This window comes from Pimephales promelas, chromosome 25 (assembly GCF_988280905.1).
Source record: "Pimephales promelas chromosome 25, fPimPro1.hap1.1, whole genome shotgun sequence".
Classification (NCBI taxonomy): Eukaryota; Metazoa; Chordata; class Actinopteri; order Cypriniformes; family Leuciscidae; genus Pimephales; species Pimephales promelas.
In genome coordinates this window covers 25,876,163-25,888,002 of record NC_142793.1, presented here as the reverse complement: position 1 = coordinate 25,888,002, position 11,840 = coordinate 25,876,163, and the positions used below count along the sequence as shown (strand labels likewise).

The 11,840-nt window shown below is 36.1% G+C and overlaps 2 protein-coding genes across 2 annotated transcripts; one reads left to right on the top strand and one right to left on the bottom strand.

The window, feature by feature from the left end:
* Positions 1-351: 351 nt before the first annotated feature.
* Positions 352-3,241, top strand: gatd1 (glutamine amidotransferase class 1 domain containing 1). Its single transcript, XM_039661680.2, has 7 exons — positions 352-575; positions 970-1,046; positions 1,138-1,243; positions 1,326-1,433; positions 1,510-1,601; positions 1,681-1,774; positions 2,836-3,241. Exons 1-7 carry the CDS (start codon positions 524-526, stop codon positions 2,949-2,951), a joined length of 645 nt encoding a protein of 214 aa, XP_039517614.2. The 5' UTR covers positions 352-523; the 3' UTR covers positions 2,952-3,241.
* Positions 3,242-3,654: 413 nt separating this feature from the next.
* chid1 (chitinase domain containing 1) lies at positions 3,655-11,825 on the bottom strand. The gene is made up of 13 exons (XM_039661677.2): positions 11,708-11,825; positions 11,334-11,461; positions 11,035-11,184; positions 9,934-10,066; positions 9,800-9,844; positions 9,601-9,707; positions 9,369-9,430; positions 6,802-6,894; positions 6,618-6,719; positions 6,010-6,162; positions 4,205-4,285; positions 3,945-3,987; positions 3,655-3,868 (listed from the first exon to the last, which is right to left on the bottom strand). Exons 2-13 carry the CDS (start codon positions 11,439-11,441, stop codon positions 3,770-3,772), a joined length of 1,176 nt encoding a protein of 391 aa, XP_039517611.2. The 5' UTR covers positions 11,442-11,461; positions 11,708-11,825; the 3' UTR covers positions 3,655-3,769.
* Positions 11,826-11,840: the final 15 nt, after the last annotated feature.

The following is an 11,840-nucleotide window of genomic DNA, read 5'->3' as shown; positions in this document are numbered from 1 at the left end:
AGAAAAGGTTTTGATCATAAATTATGAAATATAATGATGCCCAAAAGGGGAGGAGCCTGATAAAATAAGTGCCGTTTCTATGGTAACGCAACATTCAATTATAAAACAGTTTTTCACACAATGAATTCTGAGTTTATAAGCTTTAAAATGATCCCTAATTTATGATAACTACTAAAATATGTGATATAATAAAAAAGGCGATAAAAATATTACATTTTAGAGGATAATACATATAAATATTATCATTTTCAGAGGATAATATTATACTATAATTTTTTTTTATTATTCTTATCATACGTCGGAACTACTTACCCAGTAAATGTTTTACCCGGAGCTTTAATACCAACGGACCCAACAAAACAAGCAGCTGATCAAATGATCTTAGTTTCTGTTTTTATTGTAATTTCAATTAATTTATTACACTTAGTAGGTTATTGTTGACGTTTCTATTGCCACTATCGCCGGTTAATGGTCAATCTCTAAAAACGGAGAAAAAACTGTAAATTAGTCGATATATGCGTCTATGATGACATCTAAACCTACATGTCTGATAGTGGCCAGTTCTGCATCTGCAGGTGAGACTCAAACATCACGTCAAATGAACGTTAACACGCATAGTTTGTGTACAATTACAAAAATGCCACAAGCGTTTCCCGCAAATATACAATTTACAAGCTATTTAAATACATGCATTTTATGTCGTTTTCTTGTTTGTGTTATTAAATTATTTTAAACGCGTCTTTTATTTTTGTCTATTTGTTTTATTTGATTTTGGCACAGGAAAGATCTAGTATTTTGGGCATTGTTTATTTCCAATTTTCTATTCTAATTCATTTCAAAAAGTCAAAATATACAAAATATCATTACACTTTTCTATTTTTAAATGAAACTTGAAACACTGATACTTTTGTACCGTTTTCTGTTTATTATGAATGTAAAGCATTAAAGTGTGTATTGTTTTCCCTGCAGGAGTTTCAGCTCGATCGTTCAACCAGTGTTTCAATTTGTGCAGTTCAGTGTTTAACGTGCAGACAGCGACACCTGGCGTGAGGAAAAACACACACATGAATGTTGATTCATCCACATAAGCCTCAGTTTGCTGGATGCTATAGGGATGTCACACTTTTTGTCTCACAGGGGAAGACAATCGACTTTGCAGGCGTGGATGACAGCACAGCCCGATGGGTGCAAGAGTTCAGCGTCAAACCCTACGCCAACCCGGCCAAACTCGAGTCTATCGATGGTCTGATATCTGTCAGATTTTTAAAAAAAATCTTGAGTGCAGAAGTGCATTTCTAATAATTAGGATGTGTATGATGTTTTAGGTGCCCGCTATCAGGCGCTGTTGATTCCCGACTGTCCGGGAGCCCTGAATGATCTCGCCCACAGCGGGTCCCTCGCCCGAATCCTGTCCCACTTCGTTTCTCAGCAAAGTGAGTGTGTCTCTTTGCATCTCAAATCCTCAAGAGTTGTGTGAGATGGGTTTAGTTGACGTCTGTGTGATTGCAGAGCCCGTGTGTGCTGTGGGACAGGGCGTAGCTGCTCTCTGCTGCGCTACAGAGGAACACAAGTGGATATTCAGTGGCTACAGCATGACTGGGGTGAGTGATAACGACATGTGAATCCACAAACTGTGGATTGATGAAGGAATAGCTCATGCAATGTGATGTTTGTTTACAGCCCTCTGTGTTTGAGCTGGTACGTTCTCCAGAATTTGCCAACCTGCCGCTTATTGTGGAGGACTTTATCAAAGACAGTGGTGGATCTTACACAGGTGGGGTTTCTTCAAAATCTATTAAAGGGAAAATTCATTTCATTCTAAACCTGTTTGACTTACTTTCACCATAAAAGTCATGCCGTATTTCAAGTCTTGTGTGAGTGAAACCTCAAATTGAAGTTGTTATTAATAAGGACTGGGACACAATTCACAAACTTGCAATTCGATTTGATTCTTAGCTTATGAAAAGTATCATGTCATTTTTTCCTCAAAGATTTTTTTCTCTAAGTGGTAACATAGGTTAGGAATTAACAACTGATTTGTATAAAAACATTTAAATTGCACATAAGGCAGTTTTTATAACAATAGCTTTATAATAATAACTTTTTATTGATATTGTTATCGTTTTTTTGAAACCAACACTTGTGGCTAATACATTTTTTATGACGTATTCAAACCATTAATAAACCTGTTAAGTTAAAAATATGAAATACAGTGCATATGTTTATCAAAATGCTCCTTTCTAGAGTTATTTTTTCTAGTTTACTAACGAGTTTATGGACATTGAATTGCTCTTATGAGGTAAATGTAAAGTTGTGTGACGTTGTTTACATTACGAGCTGTCTTTTCACGGTTGAAACACACATTTATCGATAACGAAACGTGATAAATTGGTACTGTAGTTTTCAACATAGCCCTACCTTCTGATGTTTCATGTTGATTTGGTGCTGTAACTTCAACTTGTAATGTTAGTAAATTGGAAGAGGATCCATTCACTTCCCGCTTGAACTGAGGTCACGTGACGTCACATCACGAGCGCCAAAACTCTATTGTTGTTTTATAATCATTTTTATAATAAAACTGTAAGTAACAAAATAGCTCTTTGTTGGATTCGAGGCACGCTACAAATAATATTTAGTGACGTTTTGTTCAGGCATAATAAACTGAAAACAGTTGGTTCGTCAAAATGAGAATGATTAAAATCCCGAAATGGATTTCGCCCTTCCCTTGCCTAGTAACGTTAGATGATGCCAGAATAGCTTTTTTGAGTGTACTCTATTCCTTTTACCACATTTGTGTTGTTTATGTGAAGCATAAATGAATTCTGTCCCTCACAGCGAGCATCGAGGACGCAGTTCATGTGGTCCTGGACCGCCATCTTGTGACTGGGCAGAACACGCAGTCCACATCAGCGGCCGTCAACAACCTGATTCTTCTGTGCAATTGCAGATAAACGCTTCAGCTGTTCAAAAGAGAACGAATTAACAAGCCAACTTCACCAAATCTGATACTAAGCACATGTATCCACAAAAATACACTCTTCACTCCAAATGCATTTCTCACACCACATTTTTGAGACATTTCTGACTTAAAGTAGGCCTACATGTTCTGTCTACAAAATATGAATGTTTAATTTGAATGCTTGAAAGGAGCACACGACGATTTATAGATTTAAACATGTTCTTTAAATGGATATCAAAGCATTACACTGTAATAAAATACTTTCCCCCACCTGGAACGCAAGTATTCAGTATACAGTCATTCTTATTGTTAACGTGATTATCAATTATATTCTTTTGTTTATTGAAAGTGTGTTGGTAAAGCTCGATTTGTTTTCAACATTCCTTTTAAAGTGTAATATGGGGAGTTTAACACAGGAAATACTGTGGTTTTTCATATCACGTGTGCAGATCTATGGTGTGTGAAGAGGAACAACGAATCAAGAATGAGCAAGTGTTTTACTTTATCTTTTTAACTGCTGTAATGTTTTGATTTGCTCCACAAAAGGAATCACATATGTAATGTGCAGTATTACAAAAAAATGCAGTATGAAAAAAACAAATCTGTACCAATGAATTTAATAAAAATTGTATTCCTGAATAAAATAAATTGCATTAAAATACTGGTTCTCTGTTAAGAATGCACTTGATAACATGTCATTAAAAAATAACTTTATTGGCATGCTCAGCAACAGTATCGTCATAAATATCACGAAGTGCTTTGATAAATCACACTTTATTATTTGGAAGGAGATGTAAGTCAGATCACAGGTCACAAAAGCTCATAGAAATAGTCCAGTCCTTGTCCCAATTCCCACATGGAAATTCCTGTTCCCAGTTCAGTTGCCAAAGCGATACGAAGCTGGAGAAACTAGAGGAGAAACAGAGCCAGAACTGAATAATACCCACAATTCACTTTGATATTATGGCACTATTATCCCAGTTACCTTTAAAGTGGGATAGTAAACAACATGCTTCAATCCGTTATTCCTGAAACAAAAGAAAGATTGTTATAATAAATATATAATGTAATAATATCTAAATGTTTTATTTTACTGCAACCAAAATATGTAAAACATGACAATAAGCATCTTTTGACAATCAGAATTGTATACTTAGCATCTTATTGTGTTTAATCAGATTACAAGCTTTAAGAAAGCTTTGTGAACCAAATGCACCAGGATACGTTTATATACGAGTGTTTAACCTTTTGTAATTGAAGAAATGTTCTCCAGTGTTTTCATCCCATTGCAGTTTGGGTTTCACTTCCTTCAGCAGTTCAACATACCTGTTGGAAAATTAAGATTAAATATGAACTTTTGTCAATGATAATAAAGAACTCTTAGTCATCTTTATAAGTATTTTAATATATATATATATATATATATATATATATATATATATATATATATATATTTAAATTGTCCATTCAACAAGAAAATGAGAATAACTTTGACTAGATAGCAGTAGAAGTAAATAGACGTAGTAGAAGAGTAAAAATTATCACAAAAATCTTGTTTCCCTCAGAGAATTTAAAATAAAAAAGGTAATTGTGACTTTTTATCCCAGAATTCTCACTGTTTTTCTCGTAAATAAGACTTTATAATTTGCAATTGTGAGTTTATATTTCAGAATTCAGAGAAAAAAATAGATAAACTCAGAATTGTGAAAAAAATCTGAATTGCGAGATATAAACTCATAATTGCATGAAAAAAAATTTGAATTGCGAGATATAAACTCTTAATTGCAAAAAAATCTGAATTGCGAGATATAAACTCATAATTGCATGAAAAAAATCTGAATTGCGAGATATAAACTCATAATTGCATGAAAAAAAATCTGAATTGCGAGATATAAACTCATAATTGCATGAAAAAATCTGAATTGCGAGATATAAACTCATAATTGCAAAAAAATCTGAATTGCGAGATATAAACTCATAATTGCATGAAAAAAATCTGAATTGCGAGATATAAACTCATAATTGCATGAAAAAAAATCTGAATTGCGAGATATAAACTCATAATTGCGTGAAAAAAAACTATAAATTGCGAGATATAAACTCGGAATTGCGTGAAAAAAAATCTGAATTGCGAGATATAAACTCATAATTGCATGAAAAAAAATCTGAATTGCGAGATATAAACTCATAATTGCATGAAAAAAATCTGAATTGCGAGATATAAACTCATAATTGCATGAAAAAAAAATCTGAATTGCGAGATATAAACTCATAATTGCGTGAAAAAAACTATAAATTGCGAGATATAAACTCAGAATTGCAAAAAAATCTGAATTGCGAGATATAAACTCATAATTGCGTGAAAAAAAAATCTGAATTGCGAGATATAAACTCATAATTGCATGAAAAAAAATCTGAATTGCGAGATATAAACTCATAATTGCATGAAAAAAAATCTGAATTGCGAGATATAAACTCATAATTGCGTGAAAAAAACTATAAATTGCGAGATATAAACTCGGAATTGCAAAAAAATCTGAATTGCGAGATATAAACTCGGAATTGCATGAAAAAAAATCTGAATTGCGAGATATAAACTCATAATTGCATGAAAAAAAATCTGAATTGCGACATATAAACTCATAATTGCATGAAAAAAAACTATAAATTGCGAGATATAAACTCGGAATTGCAAAAAAATCTGAATTGCGAGATATAAACTCATAATTGCGTGAAAAAAACTATAAATTGCGAGTTATAAACTCGGAATTGCAAAAAAATCTGAATTGCGAGATATAAACTCATAATTGCGTGAAAAAATATCTGAATTGCGAGATATAAACTCATAATTGCGTGAAAAAAAATCTGAATTGCGAGATATAAACTCATAATTGCACAAAAGTAAAAATTGTGGGATAAACTTGGAATTGCAGAAAAATCAGAATAGTGAGATATAAACTAGGAATAGCGGAAGTTTTAGAATTGCGAAATATAAAGTGATAATGATTGTGCCAGCCATGATTGAGATAAGCGGGTGACGGCGCGTGTACCTCCCACCCAGCAGTGGCTCCGCTCCGCCGTGGCTGCTGAAGTCCAGGCCGTACATGTTGATTCCCAGCAGGATCTTGTGTCTCCACTGGTTGTGAGGGGCGAGCTGAAGCACACACTCTCTGACCCAGGGCAGCGGAGAGCTCGGACCCGGCCTGAAACACAGCCCACGTTAATGCTTCAGAAGAACCTGTGGTCAACAGTCAATGACGAAACCAGAAGTCTGATGTTTAGTGTTTACAAAAACGCTGAAATGAAATTAGTTGACATTAAAATTTTACTTAAAAATATTTAAAGATGCTTTATGTTAAAAAAAACGTACCCATTTGCAAATATTTATTAAGTCACTTAGTTTGGATCAGTTTTTCATTTTCCTCCAGTGGTTTTAAGAATGTTTAGATATTTGCACTGGTACACAAAATAAGACAACAATACTGAGGAAAAACTACATTTATCTGTAGTGTCTGTACAAAACCATAAACCATATTTATCAGCATCACCAAAAGTTCTAATTTTATTTGATAAAGTTAATAAACGTAACACAATGTTTCTGCATGCTTTTGACACAGAAAGTAAAGCGGACATCAAAATCCCAGTTTGTGTGTCTGACCTGCCCGGTCCTGAGTAATCGTACGTCATCAGACTGAAGGCGTCCACCACAGGGGCCAGTTTCTCAAAATCCTCCCGGCCGAACATGCCGGGCTGACCCGAGCTGAACACCACACAAACAACAACGGATCAAACTCAATGCACAACCAATGCTGGGATGGAAAGAGAAAAGACGTGTTATTTACCCAGGCGCGACTGGAGGAGGGATGACCAGCACACAGGTCAACTTCCCAGCATTCAGAGTCTCACACAGGTGTGTGACCATGTGCACCAGCTCACTGCAACACAATACAGATCCAATATCAGAACATGAAATCATGAAATCATCTTATGTCTTAACATGTGTGATGATAAGATCCCATAGTGGTTACAATTAAATACTACAGACAAACAAACAAACATCTTTTTAGATTTAAAGATGTCCCAAAAGTGAAGTTGTTGAAAGCTAATTAGTTGAAAAAAAGGTTTAAATAAAACCAAAAATGTAAATAAACTTTCTACATTTTTAGAACATTTTATTCGTTCACCTGCATGAACCAACATCAGAGAAATGTGAACATCTGAATGTGTTATTAAATGATTGAAATATGAATTTGGGTTTCATTTTTATAGTTTTAGTTCTCATTTTAATTTTAGTTTAATAATTTTAATATTTAATAAATTTTTAATAATTTTGTAATGTCAGGGTTCCTACACAATTTCCACTTCAAAATTCCATACTTTTCCAGACTCAAATTTCCAGACCTCATACAGATTTTTCCGACCATATTTAAAGGGGAACTATGCAGGTTTTGTAGCTGAACTGAACAGCTTTGGAGTTATTGGAATGGTTATATGATTTCTTTCTGGTCGAATGGTGGTCGTCTCACAACGGCGCTACATGGTGACGCACTTACCCACAATGCTATCAGCACCGACAAGCATGTTACACTCTGAGTCAAAATGTGTATGCTATCATGTTAAATTTGTACATTTGTACAGTGCAATGTTGTTCATTTTTGTAATTTTGTAAATTTAAATAACTGTAAACCCCTACAGAAACAGAAGGGATGTTCATGTACAATTAACCAGAAAATTAGAAAATAGAGCTAAAGTCATGTTTAGTTGTTTAGTCAAAGATGTTTAGTAAAACTCTGTTTGAGGTAGGGGCGCTGTGATGGCAACTGCTGCCTAACAACGTAACAACCAATCACTGCAGACCTAGACTCTGGCAGATCAAGTGTAAAAACGATCTTTAGGCAGCGCTCGCTGGCAGCCTAATCCAAACGCCATGAAAAAGACGATTGCATATTATATACATTTAGAAGTGATTAATTTTATATTTAGAAAACGAAATAGGTACAACAGTCTGGAAACATCAATATTTTTCCATACTGTGATTTACTTTTTCCATACTTTTCCAGACCTGGAAATTACTCAAATCAAATTCCATACTTTTCCATACTTTTCCAAACTGCGTAGGAACCCTGTAATGTGCCTTTGTGTCATTTTTATTAATTTTAGTTTTTTTTTTTAATATTTCTATTTAGCTTTAATTTTTATTTCAGTTTTCCTTTTTTTTATCTATCTTACGTGTATATAACATTTATTTAAAGGTGCCCTCTGGGATTTAAAATCAAATCATACAACATGTTCCATACCAGATGGGGGCAGTATACCTCCAGAAATACCTCCACGGCCACGCGCTCTCTCATGTCTTCAAACAATATGGGCGAGCGCTGTGTTGCTCTGTCTCCCTCGTGCATATTAATCAAATCAATTGACACGATAGTAAAAGGTTGGAAGACCGCAGTTTCACGTGGAGCATTTGGAGATTTTCAGAGATTAGAGACTAAATGAACAACATCTCAATACTAAATTATAAGGGCCGTCTCATAGACAAGTCGGTGCATTTCGACGATATGGGAAAATTAAAGCCCAGGCTATTATTTCTAGTTTTATGATATTCGATTTGTTCATATTACATTTTTTATCATTAGTTTGAATTAATTTGACAGACAGCATTCCCTGATGTGGACCACGCTAGCGTCTTTCAGAGCTGCCAACTCTCACAACACTTTTCACACACTCTCACGCCACACATCAATTTTGTCATGCACAGAAAAGGACACGGAGACCGATCTCAGCTCTCAGATTCTGTTCATTTTATTATGCAATTCAAACAATAAATACAGTATTGGCGCTTTACACGACAGATCCCTAGCACACGTGAACCGATCATCTCTACTAGCTAATGGTAAAAGAACACGAACACTGTTAAAAGATAAAGTATGCTACAACTTACCAAAATGTATTCCTCATGCATAATATCGACCAATTATTGTTTTTTAACTCTTCCCTGAACTGAAATGTAGTAGTGGGCTGTATTTTCCACACGACTGACGTCAGGTTCAAGTAAACACAAGCTGGCGCGAGCGCGACTCACTCGTGTACTGCAGTTTGGCTGGTGCTAACGTTGCCCGCCCGCATACCGCCTCCCATGGTCGAAACTGGTATTACGACACCTGCCGGGCCGGGGCTAGTAATTTAGCATGCTAATTCAGATTAATATCTCGGCAGCACTATAACGTGTCAGTTTTTTAATGACATCATCAACCTTATTTCTTCTCAATCTTTTGATGCGTGTAGCTCATTTTTGGGATATTTTAACCTCAATTTTTACAGATGGCACCTTTAAGCTTAAATTCATTGACCACAAACTTTTTTTAATTGTTCATTTGTTTGCCCTCCACACACACACACACACACTCACTTTCTCTTGTTTCCTCCGAGCTGACTCCATAACTCCAGTGTGTACCCGTCAAACCCTTCGGCCTGAGGAGCAAAATCACAGTCAGTCGATAACTCTCACGATGAGCAACTATATTATCAGAGCAGTTTAACATGCATAATATTTCGGTTACATAAGAGTGAAGTTACAGTAACTATAATATATGGCCTACAGACAGACTGACAAACACCTGAGCACTCAGTAAATACAGCACCTTTGCCACTTCCAGCATCTCTCGACCCAACTCCTCCATCTCATCCTCACTGTCCAGGACGCTCATGTAGTCCTGATAGGACCATCCGTCAAACAGCAGCCGAGGAACTGACAGAGAAACACACTGAGAACCTGATGCTTTCAGCTAGAGATCAACCTCACCATCTCCCACAACCATCACTACATCCATCCACACTCACGTATTTTGTTTTTTTTATTGGCCTTCCTTACGGCTTTGACCCAACCTGTGGAAAGACGAGCGTGATTATATTTTTGTCCGTTTCCTCCATAAGGTTTCATTGCTAGTCATTTGAAGACACCGTAACGCTCAGACCGGGGTCGTGGTCGTGGAGACCGGTGATGTGGAAGCTCTCTGGTCCTCTTCGTCTCAGCTGAAGCCACACCGGAGACACGGACGACAGCTTCGGACCAAACAGCTTAGCAATGTCGTATCCATGAGCGTTCCACTGAGAGATCAGATGGAGACATGGATGAATACACAGATATACAGATATACAGATAGATAGATATACAGATATATAGATAGATAGATAGATAGATAGATAGATAGATAGATAGATAGATAGATAGATAGATAGATAGATAGATAGATAGATAGATAGATATACAGATAGATAGATAGATAGATAGATAGATAGATAGATAGATAGATAGATAGATAGATAGATAGATAGATAGATAGATAGATAGATAGATAGATAGATAGATAGACACACAGATAGATAGATAGATAGATAGATAGATAGATAGATAGATAGATAGATAGATAGATAGATAGATAGATAGATAGATAGACAGATAGATAAATAGATAGACACACAGATAGACAGATAGATAGATAGATAGATAGATAGATAGATAGATAGACAGACAGACAGACAGACAGACAGACAGACAGACAGACAGACAGACAGATAGACAGATAGATAGATAGATAGATAGATAGATAGATAGATAGATAGATAGATAGATAGATAGACAGACAGATAGACAGATAGATAAATAGATAGACACACAGATAGACAGATAGATAGATAGATAGATAGATAGATAGACAGACAGATAGACAGATAGATAAATAGATAGACACACAGATAGACAGATAGATAGATAGATAGATAGATAGATAGATAGATAGATAGACAGACAGACAGACAGACAGACAGACAGACAGATAGATAGATAGATAGATAGATAGATAGATAGATAGATAGATAGACAGATAGATAATAGATAGATAGATAGATAGACAGACAGACAGACAGACAGACAGACAGACAGACAGACAGACAGACAGACAGACAGATAGATAGATAGACAGACAGACAGACAGACAGACAGACAGACAGACAGACAGACAGACAGACAGACAGATAGATAGATAGATAGATAGATAGATAGATAGATAACGTACAGGTGTGATGTATCCCAGCACACTGCCTTTAAAGTGTCGTGTAGACACACACTGAGGACAAAACCTCTTCTCCTCTCTCACGATGTCCCTCCACTGAGGGTCCGTCACCAGCAGACCCCGGTCCTGCGCCGGCCGATCCGCCACTGATGTCTGTGGACACACACACACACACACACACACACACACACACAAATATCAATCCAGAAGTATTATCACATTTGAATATGTGCATCCCACAGAAAACACTTACACAGATCAGAATTATTCATAAAAGTCCTCTGCAAACAGGACTGTCTCACCTCCACCTCCTGGATCTTACTGGCTTTTTTGGCATCTGTCTTTGATAACGTGCCTCTGACCACAGGAAGCAGCAAACAGAAGTGCAGGAAACTCAAACCTGCTCTCATTGCAGCGCCTCTGCTCCAGTCTGAGGAACAACACGATTATAACGCGCTATATACACCGATTATGACTCTTAAGTGGAAGAACCATCTGATATTAAATGCACTAAGGTACCATTACTACATTCTCAATTAGAAAATAGATAATGGGTGTTTCTGACACGTTTGTCACAATATGACTCAAATACAGCATTAAATGCACATAGAGTTTGAAACACGAGAGGGTCTAAATACTAATCTGTCCATTCCATACACTAAATCCAGTCACTCACCGATATGTGTCTAATATAAGTGATTAATCTGCGACATAAATGCTCATGATCTTCATCAGAGATGATGTGGACATGCAGGTTTGACAGACTGTGTGCATTTGTCACGTGACAGCGAAACCGCTGCGGACTTCAT

Coding starts and splice junctions, on each gene's coding strand:
- gatd1 (XM_039661680.2), top strand. CDS start 524: ATGATGACATCTAAACCTACATGTCTGATAGTGGCCAGTTCTGCATCT. Junction 1,047..1,137: donor TGCAGACAGCGACACCTGGC/GTGAGGAAAAAC, acceptor TTTGTCTCACAG/GGGAAGACAATCGACTTTGC. Junction 1,775..2,835: donor CAGTGGTGGATCTTACACAG/GTGGGGTTTCTT, acceptor TGTCCCTCACAG/CGAGCATCGAGGACGCAGTT.
- chid1 (XM_039661677.2), bottom strand. CDS start 11,441: ATGAGAGCAGGTTTGAGTTTCCTGCACTTCTGTTTGCTGCTTCCTGTG. Junction 10,067..11,034: donor TGCTGGGATACATCACACCT/GTACGTTATCTA, acceptor CTGATCTCTCAG/TGGAACGCTCATGGATACGA. Junction 9,708..9,799: donor CAATAAAAAAAACAAAATAC/GTGAGTGTGGAT, acceptor TTTCTCTGTCAG/TTCCTCGGCTGCTGTTTGAC.